Genomic DNA, 26,343 nt, shown 5'->3' with positions numbered 1-26,343 from the left:
GATGTGAGGGCTCCTCAGCTGCACCACAGTATCTGTTAACAGGATCTAATGCTCTACTTAATTCTCCAATTTTCTATCCAACTTTCAGGGCACACAGGGAAGAGCAGTGACTTTCCCATTCTCTGTAGAAGTTACCATTGAACCAACATTGAATTCAGTGTCCTCCTTCCAGCATCTCAAATCACAACCCCCTTAGAAGGATCCCCACCCACATATCACTAGAAGGCAGCTGATCATGACATCTGGGCAACACTTCCATGCTGCAGAGAAGTCATCTGCCTACAAGTGCTTCAGCAGCACAGTAACCACCCTGGACCTCCTCTAGCCACCCTCTCCACATGTACACACTCCCAAGGCAAGGTCCACACTACTCACTGTAGCACAGGGCAAGTCAGATCTGGTTAAGGCTTACTGCAGCTAAGGCTGCAACTAAGAATAGTGGATTAGATTCTTCAGGAAGCAGCACTGCTCTTTCTGTGCTTCAGTTCTCCCAAGAGACAAGAGAAAACAGTACCATTCTATCTGCAACAGCACTGGAAGTAAATAGAACAACACAAAGAGCCCTGGCTGTACCTGGCCAGATCAAAGGTCCACCTATGCTTAGTGTTCTATCTCTAAATGGTCAACATCAAATGCTTGCTGAAAAACAACAGGCCAAACAATGCTTTCTTAGATGTCCTTCCAGATTCCAAAATTCAGCATGATTCCCTTACATGAGGGAAATTACAGCACAGAATGTGAAAAAACCAGATTCTCACAATATGACAACACCACAACCACAGACCAGTCCATTCTCCTCCAGTTCCAGACTGGAAGTCACAAGGGCTAAGCTACCATACAGCCCACTGTACAGCTATGAGGAGAAGAGACCCGAGAAGAGAGTAATAACCTCTAGAAAATGCTGTACCTGAAAGGCAGTTCAGATTTAGGGAAGCAAAACGCTCAAATATGACATTCTGAGATGACCTAAGTGTTAAGAGGGTGCAGATCTGGCCACATTAAGCTTTGGCAGGCACTCAGAAGAACAGTGATCAAAACAAACTCAGCAGGAGATGAGTATCTACAGATTGGGTTTGACAGGAGAGAACCAACAGAGGTATTTTCCAGACAGAGTTGTAGGAACAGGAAGTCTGTCTGGGAAATAGTTACCTTGCTATTACAAACTAACACACCAGAACTCCCTGAGGCACAAACTATCCCAGCACCCTTGGACAAGTGAGCCAATTACTCGGGGACAGCACTTGCAGCTTTCTGTCAATCACCCACAGCACTAGAAAACAAGACTCTTGCACCAATGCTGCAGTCCCCTCTCAGGGGAGATGGGGAAGCAATAAAAGCTCTGTCAACATCACTAGTCAACATGCTCCAGCTCCTTTGCTCTGCTGTGATCAGGAGGGAACACCCTGCTCACTGCTGTAGCAATCGCCTGCCAGGACGCTCCTCCACTCTCACTCCTGCTGCCAGGGGCACTGCCGAGTTCCTCCTCCCAGCCACCACAGCTCTGTGGCAAAAAGCAGCTGGCAACTGGCAGGTTCCCCATCACCAGCACTCTACAGCTGTTCTCTCTTTTCCCCATGACTCGCTCTCAAGGGTGCATCCATGAAAGCAAGCTGTTTTCTTAATGAGAATCAACAGCTTGCCAGAGGGCTGGAGCACATGCTGGCACAACCCATCGCTCCCAGGATCAGTCAAGCAGGCTACTTCACTTCCAACCCTTTACTTTCTTTATATAGACCCCATCCCTGGTACTCACTGTTCCCACCTAAATGGAGCCAACAGTGTGAAATTGCAAGCTTAATGGAAATGCTGATTGCTGATGCCAGAGCAATGCTGTTAGATGGCAATCCAGCAAGCAATAAGAAATAACACAAATTTTCCAAATCCAGCTAAAGCTCAGATGAACAATATGCTTTTTTCTTTTAAATAAATAAATTTTAAAAATTTAAAAAAGCACACACCCACAAGCTTCATCCCTCTTTAGAGGAAAGGGTAGTATTGAGCTCCATTATGTTTTGTCTGATCGTGTAAGTTCACACTGTTAAACAGTGGTCTAGGGAGTTAGTGTTGCACATTTTTGCCTTGGGTTTTAAAACAGGAAAGGTGGAGAATATGGAGAAAATGAAGAAATATTGTGTGATAACATGGAAAGACTGCAAGGTAAAGAACCCAGGAGTGGTGCTGCTTGAACACAAAAAGGGGCCCGGGATAAATTACTGCATTCTGAGTGCTGCAACCCCTGATAAAGAAACAGCTTTGAACAGCCGACTATAACACTTCTATCATCAATGGGACCATTTCCTAGGAGAACTTACCACACTATCACCACTAGGTCATCATGATCTCCAAACTATTAGTGATTCACAATCAAATTCTCTGGTATTTGCTAGCTTTATTTAAAACAGGACAGAGTTACGTATCTGAATGAAACCTGCCAGGCTGAGGCAGGATGACCAAAAGGTTGCCAGACTTTTATCCATGCAAATTAGTAAATTCCCTTTGTGCTTATCTGAGCAAGGCGATGTTAGTAAATTCCCATTTTTATCTCACCACGTGATCAGTAACAGCCACAAATCTTATATTACGCTTTCTCTGTTCACTGGCTATGGGGGTCAAACTCTTTATGATCAGTATTAAAATATATTAACATAAAGTAAAGGTAAACTAGAATTAAGTAAAAGAAGATGCTTCCTAAAAATGACCCATGCAGGGAAATGAGGACATGCTCATTTACAAGAAAGCAACTGAGTTTCTGCATTTCTTACAATATTGTCTTTAAGAGTTTAATACCAGGGCATTTCACTAAATGGCTGGAATGTTCTCATGAAAACATTCTAGCTTTGGTTGAAGAAGGTAATGTGAAGGAAAGGTGACCATGCCATTGTCACACCAGCCGAGAATGACAGCAGAATACTACAAGCAGACATTTGCAGTCTTCCTTCTGACATTTCCATCTTGCTGCTTCTAAGTGAGCTTTGTATCATGGGACTGGAGTTTTCTTTGGGGTAACACAGAGTGCTGCCAGGAGTACAAATTAAATAAATCGAAGAATAACAACACACAATACACACCACAACTATAAACAAAAATTATTTTATAAAACTATCTTTTGATTTCAATCCTTTCCTGAATTCTGCAAAATAGATAACAGGGTTAACAGTTGCATTCCTGAACCCAGCTTGGGCCAACTCAGTAACCACATATCACAAGTACCAACGCTCCTGTAAGTAAAGGAAACAGGACGCCCTAAGGGCTGCAAATTCCTAGTACATATTCCATGGCACACAACAGTTACAGTCTTTAGTTTGTGTGAGAAATTAAGCCATTTGCTAACTGGCAGCTCTACAGTCTTCCAAACTCACATGGCATCTAGTGACCAGGAACTTTGCCAGTGAACTAGACTGTCTGGTACACCAGTGTGTGAATCCTGCCTCCACAAGAGCTGCAAGATGAAAAGCTTCCCTTGCAAGGTAGCTGCTGCAGAATGACAGTGACAGCCAGATTAGAGATGAAGGAAAGACACAACATCACCTGACTTCCAGTCTGTTCAGCAACATAAATCAGAGGGCTGATGCAGACTTGATCAACAGTTGTAGAACCAGAAATGACACAGATAACATACTCTCAGTAATCAATGTTTCAGTCACAAAAATAATAAAGCAAAGTGATTAAACAATATAATTTTAAATATGCACTGCATAAGGGCAGTATTATATATACTGAAAGTCGTGGGGGGAGATTCTCCCCCACAAAAAATTGCTTCTTTATTTTAAAATCTTCCACAGAGGAACCTTTCACATTTTTAGTATTCACCCAAAAAGATTTTGAATGCAGTACTATCCTTGCTATAAATACACAACCTGCCAAAAAGATCTCAAGAGTGTACAAAAAGGGAAAAAAAAACAACTGTATTTTGTCCAGTAGCATTGTAAAAGTCTGCTTTGATAACCCTAAAATGAAAAAGGAGAAAAATTAACTTCTTGATAGTGCTACATATTTGAAGCACCCTTCTTTTAACAGTGCATTCTGCATCTACCAAATTAACTAACCTACAAGATAAGGAACTATAGCCTTATTTTTGTTAAAACAATTTGGAAACTTATCTTCAATACTTACTAATGGCAATACCCACTTTTAATCCTACTTTGCATTCAGCTGCCCAATAAATAGCTATTTCACCATTATTATTATAGTTCAGATTTTTTAGGCTCTGCTCTTGCTATTAGAACTCTTTATTAGTGTTGCTTTTCTGTTACTCTAAACACAGCTTTTGCTTAAAGCAAACCATAGCAACTGCAAAGAAGTTACCTGCACCCCCTAAGCTCAGAGTGAATTGCTGAAGCATTGCTAATTTTGAAGTGGGAGGAGTTGAAGAAATGAGGTCTTTTTATATATAAAGCTTAAATGACTCATGAAAACTCTTCTGGCATAGCTCATTCATGCTTGAGAGCAACAACACATTTAGCACTGTCCATCACTCAAGTGCTGTACAAACTAACCCAAGAACATTTGGCCTAACAGGCTGTTTCTGAGAACGGGGAACTGGCTTTTTCCAAATTTTCTAATCAGCTCTATGAAGTACCTTACACTTGACATTCAGTTAATCAGTGTTTAGAAAGTATAAGGTAGCTGGCATAACAGTCCAGAAGATTTCCAGTTTGCCAAAATGTCTGCAAGCAAACAGGTCAACTAAGTCAAATTTCCAGGCTAGTCACCAGGAATAGTACACTGTCAGTGGTGAAAAACTTGAAGATTTTCTATAGCACTCAAAGGGAAAAGCTGTACACTAATCACTGGTAGAACAGAAGTGAACAGACTGCTGAAAAAGGCTATTAAAATGGAATCAAGATCAAATCAGATCTCTGGATCTGAATGTCTACCTATCAGTAACTGCAACTACCAATCAATTTCATAGGTTAGATTACAACTGCTTTTCACTCTCCAGCCCATTTTTTAAGATGTTTCAGAATTTAGCTCCACTAGTGATTTGATATTTATTTTCACATTGCTTTTAGCTAGAAGCAGCTTCTACGCACTACTTTTGCCACCCACAGATTTTCCTTTCTGTCAATCCTGTTTTCAGCTCTCAAATACCTGCATCTTTCTCTGTCACCTAAACGTTCTTGGTCATCTGGTCAGCACAGCTAGAGATTTATATTGCTTTGAGTGCCATGGCACTGGTCCCTTGACTTAATGTGAAAATATTATTCTAATAGAGAAGCTTAGGCTGGATCACATCCAAAGACTGTAACAATATTGTTCTTTAAGCTCAGATGTTGCAGAAGAAAGTTCAACAGAAATAACATCATATGGAAACAATGTGCCAAACAGTGGCATATCCAAAAAAGTATAAAGCATTACAGACTGCATAAACAGCCTGATACGTGTCCTGAGAGACGCCAAAGCACCTGGCCCCACTGCCTTTCTCTGCCATCATTGCAAATGAAAATCTAACAAAGTAAATGCAAAAACTCTTAGAGTGCTGCTGGCCTTCCATACTGAAGACAAAGCATCCACAAAGGAAGAGCATCAATCCATCAGATGGCACACAAGTGGCTTTCCTTAATTAGAGATCAGCTAACATTAGAACTGGCAAGTGAACAGAAGGCTCCACATACTGCTACTGCTTCCACCTACAACCTTTATCTCAGTTCCTCCGCACCCTATACCGACTACCTACCCCACAGTATTCTTTTTGTCTTCTTCTCCCACTCAATTTTCTGCCTGAAAAAACTCTCCTCCTTTTATGTGCCAGGTAGAACTCTCTCCCTTTCTTTCAATACTTCCTTACACAAATTCCCTCCAGCTTCTTTGTTCCACTCAGCTCTGTTGGGGGGCCTTCATTGCTATTATCCACACTGCACCACAGGGACATTGCTTAAGTCATCACACACTTTGTCATTCCAGAAGACAAGTGTGGGCTTGAAGACCTTCTGTAAAGCACACCTGATGGGGCAACCCAATATCTCAGACCTTACAGCAAATAGCTGCTCCCTTTTAGTTGTTCATCCAGCAGTGATAACTAATTCTTCGATCTAAAATAAAAGCCTGATGGTCATATGAAGGACAGAAATTAATTCAGGAGCCTTGTGCTCCAGCTTGGAATTGTCTGTCACATACACCAAGACCACAGAAAGAGACACTCTCTTACATCAAAGGCAGCAGCATTCTGGTAATCAAAGAGCAACCTTGACAGGGTAAGAGTTAACTATGAAACAAATCTCAGGACAGGGCTGGCAATTAGCATTTATTCTAAAACTTATATAGCATTCTAGAAGCACACCTGGAGCAGCCAGGACCTGCCCTTTGACAGGTGTATGTACCAATTCACCATTTCAGGGCCTTCCAGCCTGTATAAAACACTTGACAGCTACAGAAGAATCTCTCTGTTCACCTCAACATCCTATTAAAAAAAATAATTTTGAAACATTCTATGGTAGTTTACTCCCAGGAGAGAATTACCTAAAATGCACAAAAATCCATCACAAGCATGGAGCCCTTCAGCTACATCAGGTGTGCCAATGTTCCAGTTCCTTCACAGAAACCTGACCAACCCGAGTGTTTTTATATTACTGCTTTGCTTTCGAAGCATGTACAGTACTTAATACTTCTGAGGCACTTTATGTTTCCAAAGATCTATATAAACAGCAGCTAATTAGAGACAGCTAACAAGAATATCCCAAGATGCTGAATCTCAGTGTGTAGTGAGTATTTTAATTTTTTCTCCTCCCATAAGATAGGGAAAGTTAAGGATTGAAAGATGCCTAAGAGGGTGCTCCCTGAACTGTGGAACAATACTTTCAAGCAAAAGGTGCTATATTTCAAACTTCCATTCTGCCAGTGTGTAGAAAAGACCCAGGCCAGCCTAGCCAAATAGAAATGGCTCTGGTTCACTGTAACTACTGAGAAGACACCACACACATTGTCAGATGCAATTTCCATTCACAACAGACATCCACACCGTACACACTCATCTCCTGAACTGGCACTACACTACAGCCATGCCCCTAGGGGCTCTGTTCTGAGGAAAACAACTGAAAAGGAACTGCTAATCCCTTAATTAGTGGCATCCACTTCACCTTCTGCAGGAATAATTTAGAAAGTCTGAATAGGCCACATGTCACACAAGGTGAAAATTTAATAACTGGAAATGAGTCGGGTTTTCAGTTCATTTCTCTGTACCTACATCTCAGTTGGGCAAAGCTACTGAAGGGAACTACTCAGTGCCAATTGAGAACAGCTTCACAAACCACTGATCACTCACTGCCTCTTTCAAAAGCCATCCTCTCAAATTTCTGATGGGAGCTGCATTACACCAGGCAAGATCCTAGGTCTCAAGCACAGCTCCAGGAATACACAATTAGGGCCATGTTCCCTTGGATTTTCATAAAGCTCTTGTTTAAGCCACAACAGCAAGGGGATTAACTGTACTTTCCTGGCTGAGCTATTTGACTGCTTGCTAGAAAAGAACTGAAGCACAGACCGTATCCACCAAAGATGCCTCTTAGGTCTCATCATCCATTCTGCTCCCTTCACCAGACCTCCCACGCAATGATTGCATCATGTAAGAGTCCTAAAAAGCTGTACACTGGATTATGTCAGACTCCACAATACTTATCTCTCTATCTCGGGATGCAAGTGGCATGAACCAGACTATCTACCATCAAACTCAAAGGTCAGAGTTAAAAGCCTCTCTTCTCTCACACTGACATTTCAAGGCTGCTCTCTTCAGGAGCTGCACACTATTCTATCTATGAGCATCTCTTAAAGGAAAGGAAAAGGAAAAGCAAGGTCCATCTCCCTTTACCCAAAAGCCTACCTCCTTTCTACTCACAAATATCTGAGAGAGAAACACTACTCCATAAAACAACTCTTCATTTTCTCCAATCAGGCAAAGAGGGACTCAGGTAATGGAACAGAAAAACAAAGACATTTGGGTACCATAGTGAGAATGGACAGACAAGAAAGTAAATTAGCTACCATTATGATAATGGACTGGCTTTCTAAAGGAGGCAATTTGCATGTAGCAACTAAGCAACATAAAGATGCTTTAACAGAACTGCTGCTTGCTTTTGAAACCTGTAGCAATGGAATAAGCAGTCACAGCCACAAAACAACCACCACTGTGGGTTTTTCCTATTTGACTGTCTCTGCAGAGGCCAAGTACCTGACCAGAGCTCCCTCCAAGTGTAATGAAGCCTCACTCTGCATTTCTTCTGGTAGCACAGCAGCTTGTGCACAATCTGAATGCACCGTCTGGAAAAGAGAGGCAAAGGATTAATGACATTGCATCTTCCCACAACTCTACATCAAGCCTGGAAATATCCCTGAAATCAGCAGCAAGGAAATGGACAAATTCTAAGACTATCAGAGGAGGATGGGAGTTGTGGCTTGGGCCTCCTAAGAGGAATAAACACTCACAAATAAAGAATCTGACAAAATGAAAGAAAGTCATGCCAGTTAAACTCAACAGGATTGGACTGACCACAAATGCATGTCTGCTGTTCAATAAATACTTTTCACTCTTTGCTACCCTGACCTAAGGGCCTCAAATTCTACAAAATTAGTTACTTAATTTGCAAGATCCATATATGTGAAATGCTGCAAGTTATTAAAACAATGAAGCTTCTCTGTTTCTCTGGCTCCAGTGATAAGGAAAAAGGAAATGAGGGTGTGAAAACTACAGGATTTTTAGTTTGACTAAGGTGTGTGATTTAATTACATTAAAAAAAAAAATCTATCAAATTTTCCAGTCTCCTTAAAAAAAATAATTTAAGTATGAGCTTTGAAATATTCATGTAATACACATGCAAGCTCTGGAATGCCCCAATATACAGGTAAGTGCACTTGTCAGGTCTCCAAATCCTCTAAGTCTCAATAGCATCTAGTAGTGCTCATACAAACTCTTAGGTGCACAAACATTCTTCACAAATAACATCCAAACTAAAACTACACTACAATGAGTAAATTCTCTAACACTATCATTAAGGACAAGCCAAAAATATGTACAAATTTGAATTTGTTAGGCCAAGCTATTTTTAGCTATTAACATGAAGAAAAAATAGAAGGAAGACTACAAAAAATAAAAATCCGTTTTTCCCCAAATCCCTATTTCTCATTATTAAGACCCATATCTTTCTGGAAAGACACTGATGAAAGACACTGCATATCAGATAAACAAAGAGAAATCAAATTCTAAAAATTTGCATGGAATTTATTCAAAATGAAGTGAAAAGTTCAAGACAAGGCCTTAAAAACAAAGCTACAGCAAACAATGAGCAGAAGGTATACATTATTCTTTTCAGACCCGTAGATAATCCCAAAAATACCACAACGAGGTAGGAACTGAAACTAACTTTGAATAAAGGTAAAACTATTTATAATCACTGAGCATGACATTAAGTGCTGCATTTCAAATTTGATTCTCATAAATTCAACCAAGAAAAGGAAGCAAACCAGCTACGATAGACAGCTGTCTTCAGATCAGGAACAGCAATCCCAATGGGGAGAAATGCCCTGCTTCTGATGTTAGTGGTACAGGACAATGCCCAGCACCTTTTCACCTCTATCTGCTTGGCTGTAAGTCACATTATGAAGTTATCCAACCTGGTGGGGCGTCTCTGTTTTTTAAGTTTTGTGCTGAAGATTCATAATACACATAATGGACAAAAAGTATCCTTAGTCTAAGCAACCTGGATTTCTCTTTTAAGTATTAATAAGGCCAGCTTTGAGCAGCTTCATATTGTCACCTCTTAAATGTACTGCAGAGAAATATGACACTACTTGTGCATTCCGAACACCCACTTTGTCTGCAATAACTGTGTCTGCTATGGGATGGTTTCAGACAGGAGTACAGTGAAAAGACTGCACAAACATGCCAAAAGGAATGGAAACAAATGTCCACTGATGGTTGGTACCACTCATTATTTCTGGTGTTATGGGGTTTCCAGATGTGATGTTGCTTTTGAGTCCAAGCATTTCCCACCTTTCTTGTGAAACTCCAGAGCATTACACCCATTTACACATAGTTCTGCAACTGTCATAACAAAAAATTCTCACAAACTCAATTGAACTGTGCAACCCTTGAAAAGGCACTGTAATTACAAGGTTATTTGGGCAAAATCAAAATATGCTGAAAAGTTACCTTAAGGGAAAGCATCCTATGTGTCTTTATCTTCACTACAGAATATAGTGCTGTTCACGCCTTGGGGAAATTCAGCACTGTACAAACAGTCAGAGCAAAGCCAACAAACTGTCTAAATTCTACTTCTGCCCTCCAGGCTAAAGCAGTACAAAGCATTGAAGAGGCCCCTGTGGGACACATGGAGTGCTCATGAGTAGCTCTGTCCTCTTGTCTCCTTTTGCCCATTGCTAAAGTTTTACCCCTTGCCGCCTAGCAGGCTATTTCAGGCTTAAACCTCCCTCCCTCTCCACACTGCCTTCCAGGCCTCATGTCAGTCATCCTCGCTTTTTTAAAACTGTCTTTTCTGTTTCTAGACTAAGATTCATCTTCTGGGAAGTGGGGATTGTTGCAATGACTCTGTTATGAAACTCCTTTTAGACTGAAAAGCTCTTTGTGTTAGATCAAGTAGATTAGGAAAACAGTCTGAAATTGAATTGCTTTCAATTTTCTGGCAGAGGATTTTTGAAGTAGAAAAAGTTACTGGAAGAGTTCATGAAAAGCCATCCTGCTCCCCACTATCCACAAAGTGTTATTTCAGTCAGAAGATTGCTCTATGAGTAGGATTGTACCTAAATTCAAACTTCAAATGAAATCACAGTGAGTTACCCCACAGACACTTACACATAGAGATCCATAGGAAATTCTTTCATCATGTGTGTTACAATGAATTCCACCATCAAATCTGACAGAAAAGAAAATTATAAAGTAAGTATTGAGCTGGCTACTGTTAACTTTTAGTAGACTACAAGGAAGTCAAACTGCCCCTCCTTCCTATCTCTACCAGAAAATAGTCCTGCTTAGATGAAAGGGATTTCACTTTTTTGTTTGTTTGTTCTAAAGAACATTAGACATTTGCTAGAACTAGAAAAGAAACTACTGGAAACTGAGGGTACATACTGTAATTTGCTCTGAGGCACTGCTTTCCCCACACGGTTTCCCCCACTATTAGTCAAATAAAGACTATACCATGAATTCGGATGTCTAGAATTGCTCTCATATTTCAAGCCCTGTCACTAATGGAAAATTCCATTAAGAAGCACATTTTAGAAAATTATTCTTGCCAGAAACAATGCACAACATAGATGTTACTTAAAGAAACATTGTAAATAACACCTATTTTTCCTAAAACAAATTCTGAAGCAAGTAAAACTAGCTTGATCTCAATACAGGCTAAGTTTCTGCTTAAGACTAATTCAGGGGAAAAAAGAAAAAAGGAGAATGTGTCTAACACTTAAGGGCTTCCAGTGTGAAGATAAGAGGCAAAGAGCACAGAAATACAACTGAGAGAAAGTAATCAATGGTAACTGAATGTGTGTGGGGGTATGTTCAACCCAACTTCAGCATGAAATGCTTATACCAAACCACTGGTAACAATTGTGAGCTGTAACCTCCTAGGGCAGTAGCAGTGTGCAGTGTGACTCAATAGTGACTAAAATCAGTGTAGGTGAAGAGTGTATGAGATGTGAAAGCTCTAGAAAGGTTCTTCATGCAGCTGTTGTGTCTTGGCTTCAACAATCACATTTGAAAATGCTGAAGTCTAAGACTGCTTCTGTACCATCAGGCTGAACACCGATTCAGGGATCCAGGCTCCATCCATTTCTGAACCCATGTGTGCTTCTGGCCTCCACAGAAACCAGAGTCACAACTTAATCATGTGCTGCATGAAAAGCTTTCAACTACGCCTCCATATCCAGAGGCAAAACCAATCCTAGTTACTAACATTCCTGTCGTTTTTTGGCTCAGAAAAGGCTCAATGCCCAGCAAACATGTTCACAAATGTTTTTGTGAACCATAGGTTTGCCATCATCGTATCATCTACAAAGTACTTGTCACTGCTACCACACTCACCTAAACACTGAATCCACTGCCTTCCCTCTTGTTAAAAACTCAGTCAAATAGGCCAAGCGGTGTCTGCAAAACTTTCTGTAAATGTTAACAGGATTTATTGCTGGAGAGCTGCAATCTTGGATTTGTCTGCAAGGTAGCCAAGTACAAAGATGGACATGGATCGCTGGAAACATCTTTAGTATGTAATTGTCCTTCTTTCAAAGGCAATCCACTGCTCCATTTAATCCTCCAATCTCATATTTCTATTGCTCCACAAGAGATGCTTCAGGAGCCACAAGCACACACATGCTCTGACAACACTCACCGAGCACCGCACACACCAGCGGGCGACAGGGCAGGTTCTTGTCTGCTGCTTTCTTCCGATGTCTCATTGGCTTCAAACACACAAAGATGAAAAGTCAGCAGAAGCCTGAAGTAACAGTCTGTGTATTACTGCATTTCTCAAGAAAAAAGTACCATCACACTTTTGTCTTTATCTCCAACTGCCATTTTACACATACTAACCCTAAAGGCCATGGCTGGAGCAAAATTGTGCCTGCTTTCCAGCATGCCAATACTGGGGGTTTGTTTCTCTAGCTGTGTAGCTGGAGGGCACTCTTCTACTGAGGGGAGGGACCTCAAGACAAAAACAAATCACACAGCAATTCCTCCCCCTTGGTTAACATACTTATTTGTTTCTGACCCAGAAGTCTGATTGGCTGATTCTTAACAGCGTGCAATCAATGGCTTTGGTGCTCATGGTAACAGACCAGAAAGGCTAACTGGATAGCAACTCTGTTGTTATGGGGTAATGCCTAGCACTCTTACAGTATGGTCTCCATAAAGTAACATGTTTGTTTCTTTCTTGAACAGTGAGTGACTTTCAAGTGCTGCTTCACTGTCAGATGAAGTAGAACTTGCCAGTACCACAGAGACAGAATGCATCAAGCTAGGGTAACCATTCAAGTTGTAACTACAGAGCTTCCTGAGTCAGGTAAGGACACTTCCACCACAGGAAGAAGCTCTGGAAAAAATACTTTACTCCGTGAAGGTGAATTACTTCTCCCAGAATGAAGTGTAAGCCAAGTAAAAGCACTCAGTGTAACTCCAGCTGGCTATTATGTATCACATGAGGGCTAATGCTTGCAGAAGATTAAGGCAGAATGTTCTCTCTACCACCGATTTCCTCAGAGACCCCATAACACAGCTTCTCACCAGCTACACAGGCCTCTGAATTCACTGACAGGGCAAGGAGCTCTTTGTTCTTTGAAGAATGGAGACATTCTGAGAGCAATTTCAAAATCATTCTGCAACTATTGCATTTCTGACAGTATTTCCACATGCCTTAACAATGTAGGTTAGATGTCTGTGACACAATTTTCAATATATACTTTTCATACATAGTCAAATCCTCTGTGTTTGCATCCTAAGGAGAAAACAATCTGGAGGAAAAGACTCACCATTCTGTGTAGGTTTACACGAAAATTCATGTTGTCATCATGAAGAAAAGCATTAGCATATTGATCCTATTGAAAAGGACAAGAAAAGGGAGGAGGTAAGAAAAGCCCAACACCCTACAGCTGCCTTTCAAATCACGTGTGTTTCAGTGTAAAACTCCCAAGATACAACCATGAAGTTAAAAAGCCATCTGTCCTACTGTTAAAAAGTCATCTGTTCCTCTTGTTCCACCCATGCTTCCAGTCACACAAAAGTAAACCCCTCCTGATCCCAATTCCACTTCAGAAAAATAAATTTCTAACAAAACAAGAAGTAGCTCAGTATAACTTTCTCCCCCTTTGCTCATTTAAAATCTGGACTGTACACACCACAGTGTCACAAGTTTAACAAGTGCTCCAGGTGCATAATATAAGAGGTGGTTCTCCAGCACACCAGTTCTGTGACTCTGTGGATAAAGGTTTAAATTGGCATTTTGATGTCAGAAGCCACTGCAGTACTAGCAGATAGGTTATGAGCTGTTCCACCCCTCAAGCAAATCTTATTCCAAGACCATCTCTAATTTAAAGAGGCTTCTCCAGATAATGCACAGCCAGAATAGGTAATAAATATATCCTCTCTTTAATGTCAGAACCAAAGAATGCCCTTGTTATGTAGGAACAGAATTTCTTATCTTATGCATCCACCTGAAGAACAAGTTCCAAAACCATTTAATTAGAAAAATTTTAAACGTAGATGATTAGTTTTCAGGCCGCACCCTGAAGAAACATTATTACAGAATCCTTACACCAGCTTACAACCTCACTGCTTTTTATTTTTTAAGAATGAAAGATCGTTACTTGCAAGAAAGCAAAATGTAAATGCCGCACAAACACAACCACCATTCAGGACATCAGTCAGCCATTAGAACACACTCCCCATGTGACAGGGCCACATTCAGCCAGGACTGCTGACATAGCTCTGTGATGCTGCTTTCTCACCCTACTACCACATTTGTGATTTGTCTTGCTTGTAGGGACCTACAAACACATGACTTAATTTCAGGTTTGTATCCTTCTTTGGCAAAAGGGATATGGACAGCCTGTGTTTACCATGAACAGCACAGAGCTGAAAGCCATTAGCACATTAGTCATCTAAAAGCCACAACACAGGGTCACTCAAAAGCTAAGAGAGAAAAGGCTTAGGGGTTCACTCTTTTTTCTCCTCATCCCCAGGAGTTGGTTAAGTCAAATAAAATGATCCAATTTTCAAGTTTTCAGTCAACTTTAACAGTACTGCATCAAGTATATTAGCAAACAGTAAGCGTCTGAGGACCTCAGCACTCAGCAGCACCGTGGATATTCAGCTCCTGCTCCACAGGAGGCAGGGGGATAGAGCCCTGTACCCATCTGCTGAGCAGCTTCACGCAAGAAACCTACCTCTGCTATGCATGTCAGGATAATGAGGCACAGCTTGCCACTGTGCAGCCGGTGCTCATCTGCAAAGGAGAAAAAACAAGTCCTCCGTGAGCCACAAGCCTAGCAAAGCTGAAGAGCAAGACAGCTGTTGAAGCAAAAGAAAAGCCCAGCTTGGAGATTCCTCATAGTTCTACTTCCTCCATGATAGCTAATAGTCTACTCTCAGCAAGCACTCACCCTCCAGCCTGGCCACTAAATCCCACCCACTTGTCACCAGTCTGCACCAACAGCAAAGGCTCAGATTTGAACTTCCAAAGCACTGTAACTATCCGCTGGCCTTGTCTCATTCACTTTTACTTCCACAGATAGTCTAAATGCTGTCTTTCTGTCACAGCAAAGACACACTGTTCCCTCTCTTAGACAAGGTGGAAAGCAAAACATCACCTCTGCTATAGGTTATGAAACAGGCAGCAAAGCTTTCACAGAGGCACAGCACTGCGTAGCAGAACAACTGCTGACATTATGATCCAAGTTCCAAGTTTTAACCCCAATACTGAGAGACACAACCTACTTTGCTCTTTGCAAAACCACGAAAGAAGGGAGTCTGCAAAGACTTCGGATTTTAAGCCAAGAGTTTCACCCTGATCAAGTTCCATAACTTCTTATTCATCTCAACTTCAAACAGCTTTTGCCTTGAATGACAGCTAGAGCAAAACAGAGGGACTAAGGCAGAAGAATGCATTTTTTATTTGGATTATTTAAAACTCCTCTCAAGTTTTACCTTGAATACAAAAAAATCCTCAGGATACAAATAGTCATGGAGTAATGTAGGATAGAACAAACCTCTGGATCAATCCTTGCTCAAAGCAGGGCCAGGAAAGATCAGATTGTAGAAGGCACTGTCCAGTCAAGCACATTTAAAATTCTTAATTTTAAAAACAATATGCTTGGATTACACATCCCCAAAACCGACAAAAATAAACCAACAAAAAAAACACACTGACAACTAAATTCTGAGGAGGTTTAACATTGCACATTCCAAAGATTTCCAACACCTCCTCTAAAGCACAGGACTACTAAACACACCATCCCAGACATCTCAGCCTTAGAGTCAAACTCCAAGAAGAGGGATATCTGAAACAGCCAGATACACTTTCATATAAAGCAGAAGACAGCATCAGCCAAATTCCTTCTTTGCAGGTGATTTTTACAAACACTTTGTGAGCTGGTGTGTATATGGTAACTATAAAAACAGATAGAATGGGCTTAGCTAGCTGTTCTGTCTAGTTTGATGCCTCTTTTGTTTTCTTTTCTATGCTGCTCAGGGACAGATATTTACTAAGAAGATGTGCCCTGAAGTGTGCCAATTTCATCTTGCAGCACTAAGTAAAATGAAGAGGAATTTTGGAATGGAAGAGTTGAAAGTCTCTTCTATCTCCTTACCTCAGCTAAAATGTTGAAGTGTGAAGTTTTGTACTCCAGCAAGAAGGAGAAATGACCCAGAATAAAACTGATACACAAGAGTCTTGTTATTTTTATATTGTAAGGCCTCCCTGGATATTTCTGTAGATGCTGCTACCACTTCTCTCTCTGGAGATTATGCTGTAAAGGCTCCTGTTTCACACCATGAACTCTGCCCTCTCCCTGTGTATTGTGAACATCAGACCATTTTCAGGAGCTATGGGGCAGCTATGCAGTTACTTGCACACACCCTTCATACTTTCACAGCAACCTTCATTAAAGCAAACAAAGCAGACCACTTTCTACAGGGAGGTGTATCAGTAGGAAACCTGTTTTGAAGATGGGAGAAAATGACACAGGTTTTGTTTCTCCCAAGGCAGCTGCCTCTGACTAACACAAGAGAGGATAACAAGAGAAGGATCTAGCAAACATAATCTATTAAATTATGCTCTCTGGGACAGGACCAAAACAACTGTCTAGTGCTGGATATGGAACAAACTAGTTTCCCCTCTAATTGTTCCCACCTGTCTCAAGACACATGGAGTAAATTAGAATTATTCATTCTTCTTGCTATAGTGGTGTCACATAGAAGCATAGAATCATTTAGGTTAGAACAGTCCTTTAAGATCATGGAGTCCAGTCATTAATCCAGCACTACCAATCTCTGAGTAAACCATGTCCATAACTGCCACATCTACATGTCTTTTAAATACCTTCAGGGATTGTGACTCAAGTACTTCCCTGGGGAGTCTGTTCCATGCTTGGTCTTATAAAAGAAAAAGAAATTAGGCAGTGCTCCATCTATAAGCAAAATATAAGGTCAGGAATATACCCACTAGAATTAATAAGTATTGGTTTGGAAGACACACTTTTTACATGATTGATCAGTGGAGCTCACTGCCACAAACTACAATGGTGGGAAGGAGGTCTATCAGCTGCACCAATTTCAGACCTTATGCAAGCTAGAACCAAAGGAAAAAAAGAAAGAAAGAATCATCAACTCCTGTCTCAGAACACAATAGACTCATCTCTCACTGGCTTGTTTAGTAAGGAACCCCCTCTATGAGATTTCACTCTATCTGAAACTAATCCAGTGTGGCAGTTTCCAAGACCCTGTGTAGACTTTCCACATTACAGTGACTAGTAAGTGCGGAAGTTAAATTGAAAAACATAAAATTGTTCCATCAGACTCTTGGATCAGCAAGACTGAGAAAAGCAAATGCAAATGAGAAAGATGGTAAGTCCTCCTCACGTGTGCAATCTATTAAAATGACTGAGCCAAGGTTGATGTGGTTTAGTTCAAAAGACAAAAGCAAGAGGAAACGTGAAAGCAGACTTAAAATATGTAAAGGCTGACACATATATGAAAAACAACTAATCCATTCTCAATATCTATCTTGGAGAAGGTAACTAGTAATTAATTTATATCACAGAAAAGAATTTAGGAAGCAAACAAAGCTTTCTCACAATAAAGACAGTTAAACTCTGGAATGGATAGTCTGAAAATGGTGCTCCACTACCACAGGATCTTCATCCAACCTGACAGCAATACCTCTGAGAAAAGATAAAGGTAAACCTGAACCTGAGCTGTGGTTTAACCCCGGACATGCAGCTGCTCAACCACTCACAATGCTTCTCCTCTCCCCACAGAGGGGACAAGAATTGGAAATAAAAGGTAAATCATGTGGGTTGAGATAAGAACAACTTAATAACTGAAACCTCATCATTATAATCATGATTATCATAATAATCATCAGCAGAGTGAGAGAGGGTAACAGAACCAAAGAGAAGCAAGTGATGCACAGTACAGTTCATGATACAATTGCTCACTGCCTGATACCTATCCCCACACAACAATTGTCCCCTTCTGGGTAACTCCCCCAGTTTGTACACTTGGCATGACATTCTGTGGTGTGGAATACCCCTTTGGCCAGTTCAGGTCACGTATCCCAGCCATGCTTCCTCCCTGCTTTTTGTGCACCTCCTTACTGGCAGAGCACGAGACACTGAAAAGTCCTTGACACAGGGATAGCACTACTTAGCCAGAGCCAAAATATCAGTGTGTTACCAATATCATTCTCATACTGAATCCAAAATCAAATCACTGTACCAGATACTAAGAAGAAAATTAACTCTGTCCCAGCCAAAACCAGATATGGGGTACATGAAGTTCCTTTTGGTCCTAATTTCAATTATTACTTTTTCTTCAACTAGCTTGCTTACTGAACAAGAGCAAGGCAGCCACACAATTTCACAGCAAGCTAGTAGATAAAAGGAAACTGCCTGCTCTTATTAAATGCTAAGCATTCATGAAATTCAGTAATTGATATAACATAGCTCTGCAGATATATTCGTATTTCTGTTGTTATATCTAACTTAACAGCTAAAGTTGGTAATAGGCTGAAATAGGGTGGAAAGATCACTTGTTATGTTCACACTGTGGTCCTGCCTGTATAACCACTGGGCAAAACAGCACCCTTGGGTACCCTGAGCAGGAGATTAAGAAATACTTCAACTCCAGCAAGCTGAAATTAACCCCCACAGAACCACAGGAGAAACAAAAAGCACAACACAGAAAGATAATTTCTCAAGCAAATTACTGCCAGTGCAGTCTAAGTTGCAGCTGTCCTATTTATAATTACAGAGCTACCTGTTTAACCAAAGGACAAAGGAAGTATTTCCCTCTAATGCTGAGTTTTGCCCCCTCTGTCAGTTTCTAAGTGTTCTTAAAAATACAGCTCTCTGGTCCCAGATTTCCCCTCTCTGACAGACAGTTGTGAATCAGATTTACTCACACCTTCAGCATATAGACAGGCTTGGTTATTACGTTTTATCATTTATTATTACATTCTTTCCATACCTCACTTCTCTCCTGACAGCATTAGGTCTCTCCTACTTTCAAAAGTCTTACCTCACAATAAGAAATCACCTAATTTTTGAAAAAGTGAAACTTTCAATCTTTTTATAAAGAGATTCCAATCCTATTTCTGGAGTCACCAGGCACACTCTTGTGCCCTCCTGACTTCAGAAGCACTGTTTGCTGCACCCACAGAATTCACTTACCTTTTGTGTCCTGCATCACAATTGAGCTGTACTTCAAGAAGGTTATCAACAGGTTGCTAGTTTGCACATCAGCATCCAAAGGCAGCTCTGCAGAGCTTATAACTGGAACAAAGCAGATAAGACACATTTAACCTATCCAAATACTAGAAATAACTATACAGAGAACTAAGACACAGACTCCAGGTCTGGAGTAGGATCAGCCTACTTGCAGGGCCACCTGACCTCCTCCTCCATGACCACCCAGGAAAGATTTTGTTATGGAGATTGGTACCACTCCCTCAGAGACCATTTCTCCTGTTCTAAGCACAGGCTGTGGTACCCTGCAAAGTTATATCCTTCTTTGTCCTGCCCCTGCTCCTCCTCCCAGGAAGATGAGCCCACTGTTTTAGCACACATCAACATCCCCAGCCTACGGAAATCTGGATTATTTGCACTGATATCCAATTAATTCTTACAAGTAACACAGATAACAGTCACACAATTCTCATTTTGTAAAGAGACGCGCCCAGGAAAGGCCCTTCTCTGTTTCAGCAATTTTGAAATGTTAGTTCCAAAAGGTCTGTGTCAATTCCATTCTTCCCTCTCAACAAGTTCCTACTGCAGAAGCAACACAGAAGGCAAAATGTAACAATTACTGCACAACCAAAGAGATAGAAAAGGAAGGCAGAAACATAAGCTTTATAAAAACAGCAGCTTTATAAAAGCCAAGAAGCAAAAGCAGTCACAGCTTGTGCTAGATACATCTCAACCCAACAGGGACCAGAAATGTTCCTTCCATACCCACAGCAGTTCACTGGCATTTCTCTAGGACACCAGCTGTACTTTTGACACCTCAACAGTGGACATCATCTCCCTTAGACTTTACAAGAAGCTACTTCATTTCCTCAGCTAATTGCATAATGTACCTCCTCGCTCATTCCCCCATTGCCCATCTGAAGCACTGAGTTTATGAGCTGTCAAACCTCTATCATGTGACTGAGCCACATTTTTACTGATGACTGAGCCTGAGCTGTCCTAAAGGGCCATTCTCTGCCTTTCCATTTGGAAAGCTTTACAAGAAATATTGAAAGGGAGGACAAAGATCAGTGGGAAACATGCATCATGCATTTACCTGCAGATCCTACCAGTAAGTCTGACACCATTTAAGACAGAGTAGCTCAGACAAAAAAAAAAACCCCAAACGGATGGAGCTAGCTTAGGAACACGTCAGTAAAGCACTTCCCTCTCTTATACAGTTATGTATAAAAAATTAAAAGTGAAGGAAATAGGAGGGAATCCATAAAGAAATTTTATGTACATTAAAGATCTGGCAAACAAGATACAATTGGAGAAATTACTGCTCTGAGAAAAAATTACAGATTGAATTCTGTAGACATCAGTTTAGAGAATAGTTCTTTCTTTTTCTGTGTGACCTGGACATAAGAAACAGATGCTTGCTAATGAACCTGCTAATGGCAGAAAGTTGGGATATGTAAACACAGAGGAGTATCAGACTGCACACAAAGAATGGGATAAAAACAACAACAGATAACAGAAGATGAAATTAAACAATGCAAGCCATAGGGTCAGGAATTCAGGGATTTATTTCCATGGCAAACTGAGAGCTCATCAGCTGCAAACAAAATACCACAATCAGATCACAAGATGACAAGCTACCAACATGAAGGGCTCAAGAGTGTAGTCCTACAACATATATCCAGAAATACACTTGCAGCAGAGACACAAACACTGTAATGCCCTGCACAAGGTGCTGGCGAGGCCTTGTCTCAAATACTGTGAATAAATATGCAGAAGTCACATTCAAAGAGGATACACTTGAACAAGTTTAAAGACAGGCTAGTGTGTTGATCAGAAGAACAGAGTACCTCTCTTGTGAGACAGAAAAACACACAGGTGAGTAGACCAATATGTGAAGAAGAGTGATCTTTGCTTCAAGGGAGGCTTAGCACCATGATAAATGGGTATGAAGACAAGAAACCCAGGTTGTGAAGTTGAATATTTCTAACCAAGGAAACAAGATGCTGAAATTGCCTACCAACAGAAATTACTGGGAAACAAATTTAACAGATTTAGTCAGAGCTTGATAAACTCAAGGGATTGCATGATGATATGCCTGCAAGCACAGAGCACTAGGCTCAAGAGTTAAGGAGACCTTTTCCAGCTCTATGCAACTGTCCTGACATGACAATAATATGACTGCCTAGGGGGTCAAACCCACAGGTTCTCACATTCAAGAGGTCATAAATGGCTTTAATTACAATTGACTAAAGTCTCTCTCTTCTGATGCTATAAAGACAGCCTAAAACAGGGCTCCCTTTGCACTGGAAACAGATCTGCAGACCATTAGTACACACACCTTAGGTATCATATCATCTCTTTTCTGCCTATCCTCAGGAATGCTCAAGGCTTTTCTCACTTTTGAGGAAAGAAAAACGTATTCATCATGAGATTGGACCTTGTAAGAAGTGAGGAATTACACCTGATCTTTGGATGACTAGGCTGGGGACTCTGAGGGGAAGTAATTTGATCCTGTACACAACTGTATTTTTGTTCAGAGAAAAGTCTGCTTTAATATAAAACACCTTTCAAAATTCAAGGCTTGTATCTCATAACCCTGTAATGAAGCAAGTTATATGAATGAAGGCTTCAACTGGGCAAGGGCAGGCACAGAAGGATGAAGGAGACGAGCCAACAGTAAAATGCAAAATCCTTTAAACCACGTGCTGAGAGGCCCAGAGTACAGCAAAGGTTCTCAGGGAACTCAGGATTACACAATCACCTTCAATACAAAACTGTAGCCTTGGAAACAACAGGTCAAATAGATCAATGTAACTTCACTGTTGGAATCACATAAAAAAATCATAACAGGAGTTTTAGGTTATAAAGGTTGCACATTGCCAAGCGTGAGCTGGTTTAGTCCATTCAGTCTTGAAGATCTGGGGCTCCTGACACATTACTAATGTGCCATGTCTGTTGGCAAAGTCTGTGCTATGAGACTGGAAGCTTTCTCACTCCCAATATTATGAATAGCTCAAAGATTTAGCTAGAAGTCTGAAAAATATATTTATATCCCCAGTGGATCCTTCTTGAGCTGTTACAATGAACGTAGTGAATGAATATTTAACAACAGTAAGCAAACTGACATTTAGATAACTATGGTGACAGGCACACTTGATTTACATATTATGGATAAACAGTTTCTAGCAAAAGCCTCATTTCTGGAAAAAAAAAAAAGAAAAAAGAAAAGGAAGAAATCACTCTGAAGTACACATGGCTGCTTATCCTGGTTCATGATACAGACTTTTTTAACATACATTTTGAAACTTTACAAGGTCTTAATTTATACTATAACACTATAGGTTAACAGCCAGAGAAATTTCAAACCAGAGTATGAACCCATTTTTTATCCCAGACAGCATAAAAGCACCTGAAATTCACAGATGGATTTCTACACGTTAATGTAACCTGAAAACAGTTCAACTACACATTGCTTTCTTTTTACTGCACTAAAACAATCTTCTCATTCCAGAGCTAAAAAGCCTCTTGCTAACTGGCAGCCATAGGCAAGTTTTACAGCTGACATGCAAGACCTTAAAAAACAAGGAAAATTCTGACATTTTTTAAACAGCAGTAATCAAGCACCACCAAACTAAACCAAGCCAAGGGCCACAAAAAAAAAAATCACATTTCAGGGATCAACAAGGTGACAGCAGATAAAAATAAAGCAAGCTTCCCAATGCAAATGCTGCACATTAAGATCAGATCCTTTTCTTAAATTTAGTAACCTTACAAGCCACAAGAAGCCTTAAACTTCACAAGATCACTGCCTCTGCTGAAAGCAGGATGGAGGTTTTGATTTTGTTTTGCCTCGTGGTAAATGAAAAAATAAAAAATAAAAAATAAAGAGTGCAAGCAAGCTGTAGATGTAGGTAAGCACACATTCTGACAGTTGTGTAATAAGTGTGGGGGTGGATACATTTGCAATGAACAGAAGCCCACAAAATGCCCATCCCTCCACATTTTATGTTATATTCACACAGAGACTTGAGACGTAGGGGACTCTTTATCTGAAGCTTTTGTTATCCATGGCAACCAGACAGAATTCATCCATGAGGAGGATCATCCTTAACTAGGGTATCAAATGACATGAATAGCTGATATAACTGAGTTACCCAGGCTGCTTTTCCACAGAAATATTTCCAAACTGTGCTCTATTCAAATTGACTCTGTTCCCTCATTAAACACTCTTCAGCTCAGATGCCATTAAAGTGCATTAAAACAGCCATTTCATTTCTTCTCTTAAACTAGGCTATATCTATCCATACCTTAAAATGAAAGGGTTTTATTTTAGATGATTTCAAAGCATATTTATGTGGATACATAACATCTCATTTAGAAGAAAGATCTCAGGGTAAGCAGCCCTTTACAAAGCCTATCAAAGAAAAGGCAATAATAAGAGGGAAGAATACTTCCACACCCAGACTGAATTCAAATCCCAATTAATTCAAAGCTGAGGACAAGTGCATTAATGACAAGCAGGAATCCACAGCGATTCTCTGTAAATCTGTTCCAATGACAAATAATCCCAGGCAAAGGACCTGACACTAGAAATATTCATAAGTAAAAGCCTACACAGAATAACTAACGGGCTAGTTGTACCTTCATGTAGATATTGGGGCAGTACTGTTTTCAGAAGAAATATCAGCATAATTTCATTGAACAATACACAGGCAAAATAAAAATAAATTTGAGTCAAAGAATCTTGCTCATGTTTAGTAAGACAAGTCACTCCAGGAAGAGATCATCAAGTTACATCTGCTCCAGACAGATCTCATTAGCTGCAATCTTCAGAAAATAGTTTGCTTGTTATTTTACAGTTTTAAATTATTTTTCCTCAGGAGATCATTACATCTCTTACCATCTGAAGAAGGAGGGGTGGTTCCAAGTGGAGTGACAGGTGTCATTGGAACTGGGCTCGTTGGTGCTGTCATCAGGCCCATTTCAGGATGGCTCTAAGAGAAAACACAAATGCAGAGGTCAACTGTTTCCCCAGGCACTGGAAACACAGACCACTACTTGTACTGTCCCATGCTCCTGCACAATAGACATGATTAAAAAAGCTTCAAGAAACCTCAACTTCTCCAAAGAGCCAGACCATGGTTCCTGACCTTGGATGTCTAACAATTAAACTGTACATCATTTTCTCTACTCCACAAAACACAAAAATACATCAGAAAGTGGTGGCTCTCCCCAGCAGACCGAAAAAATGCCCTTCACTAATGTAGAATTGGAGATCTGCAAAAGCCTATAATGTTAATAGCTTCTAATTACCCCTACAACAACCCAAGGATGTGCATTTGAAGTCTTCCTCCAAGAGCCTTTCACTTCTTTTTCTAAGAGCAAATTCTCCTTGCTCCTGCCCCCCATCTGTTCATATTCAAAGAGGATGACAATTTATTACTTTCCTATCTCACTGTAAAGCCCTGCAGGAAAACAGTGCATAACATAAATAATACTATCATTATTGATCCTCTCAGCTTCCATCAGCCAGTCAGTCTCCCCATTTCATCTTTGCTAATAGTTGCCTGCCTAATTACTGCTTTGACTTCACTCTTTGCAAGCTTCTGGACCTATCCACACTGGTGACAGCGTAGGCAATCTGCCATGCTATTTTTGAGTCTGGCTGCCAAGAAAAGTGTCCATTTTATAGGGCAAGTTTTACATAAATGTATCATCTGCCTTAATATATCACCACAATTTCAAAATAAAAGGAAGATACAGAACTGCTGATTTGATGTTAGTGCCATAGGATTTTTCACAAGTGGATATCCTCCACACTGCCTTTGAATATCTCATTTTATGAGCAACTATAAATGCATGTATTTCATGGGAAGCACAGACACACATACTACAACTCAAAGACAATTTACATCCCTACAGCTACCAACTTACACTTTAAAATACAATTTTTCACTGAAAGTCTTACATAAGCCAGATTTCCTTAGACAGGTTTTGGGGGCTCACCTTCCTTCTCCAGAACAGTAACTGGAAGTTGAAAGACAAGAGTGCCACCCAGCAGCAAACCTGAGCACCCACAGCTGGTGAGCACACACATAATGCTCCAAATATCCACACAGCTGAGTCTCTGCTCTTCCCATTTGCCACACAGCAGCAGGAAGCCATTCATGCAGCACCAAGCAATGGACACCAGCTTAGGCAAGAGCATTCATCAGCTTTTATGAGGTTTTTTTCAACATTACATGACCTACCTCACCCTCTCTTAAATGAAGGATTACAGACAAGCCATCCAAGAATATCAGTTCTCCAATTCAACCCACCGATCAGTGGCTGCTTCAACTATCACTTTCACAAGTAACTAGTCTATCCTTTTATTTTTAAGAGCTTTTACACTAGCTGAGCTTTTTCTGCTCTGCTCTTTTCCCTGCCAAATGCCTCTCTTCCTCAGGAATATCTTGACCACAGAAAATCCTCAGTTGGTATTACACAGAACTGCAAGAGCAGAAATCTTTGAGAAGTGGTAGGAATGAATAAACTGGGAAAAGACAAGCAAGGAACCTCAGCAAATTAACCATCCAGCTTTCTTCAGAGGCTGTAAATCTGCTTATCAGACCTCTTCTATCACCACTACTGTCAGGAGTCCCCAAAGATCTCCTCTGTCATGCCAAGTGTCTAGCCTGCGATGTATGGCTGCACTCTGAGGCCCTGAATAAATTGGGAAAAGGTGTTATTTGCTGATGTTGTTTTTCTCACAGATTACAAACCAAAATTAAAAGCCTGAGTCTAAAGGTCTCCCTAAGCACACCAGGTTGCCCTTTCAGCACAATCACTGGATCAGACAGGCTCATTATCTGCCTCCCAGCAGCAGCCACCTCTCCAAACTCACATAGCATTTAGAAAAGGATCCAGAGATTCGTGATCAGAGCAGATCACTGCCTCTCA

At 40.6% G+C, this 26,343-nt stretch overlaps 1 protein-coding gene across 4 annotated transcripts in view; it reads right to left on the bottom strand.

Annotated features, from left to right (window-relative positions):
• ARMH3 (armadillo like helical domain containing 3) overlaps positions 1-26,343 on the bottom strand; it is a 122,554-nt gene that overhangs the window by 76,318 nt on the left and 19,893 nt on the right. For 3 of the 4 annotated variants that reach the window (XM_088059899.1, XM_014250483.2, XM_014250484.2), the window contains exons 14-20: positions 24,302-24,395; positions 19,384-19,485; positions 14,881-14,939; positions 13,468-13,533; positions 12,333-12,402; positions 10,802-10,862; positions 8,165-8,253 (exon numbers count right to left, since the gene is read on the bottom strand). In XM_088059899.1, the coding sequence (XP_087916025.1) occupies positions 8,165-8,253; positions 10,802-10,862; positions 12,333-12,402; positions 13,468-13,533; positions 14,881-14,939; positions 19,384-19,485; positions 24,302-24,395 (541 nt within the window). The remainder of the gene's footprint in view (positions 1-8,164; positions 8,254-10,801; positions 10,863-12,332; positions 12,403-13,467; positions 13,534-14,880; positions 14,940-19,383; positions 19,486-24,301; positions 24,396-26,343) is intronic. The other variant, XM_088059900.1, reaches the window with a different exon arrangement.

Source organism: Pseudopodoces humilis, chromosome 9, assembly GCF_049639895.1.
Source record: "Pseudopodoces humilis isolate 2021_Gansu_Grassland_sample_001 chromosome 9, ASM4963989v1, whole genome shotgun sequence".
Lineage (NCBI taxonomy): Eukaryota > Metazoa > Chordata > Aves > Passeriformes > Paridae > Pseudopodoces > Pseudopodoces humilis.
The sequence above is the reverse complement of the archived record's forward strand: the minus strand, read 5'-3'. Positions and strand labels throughout refer to the sequence as shown.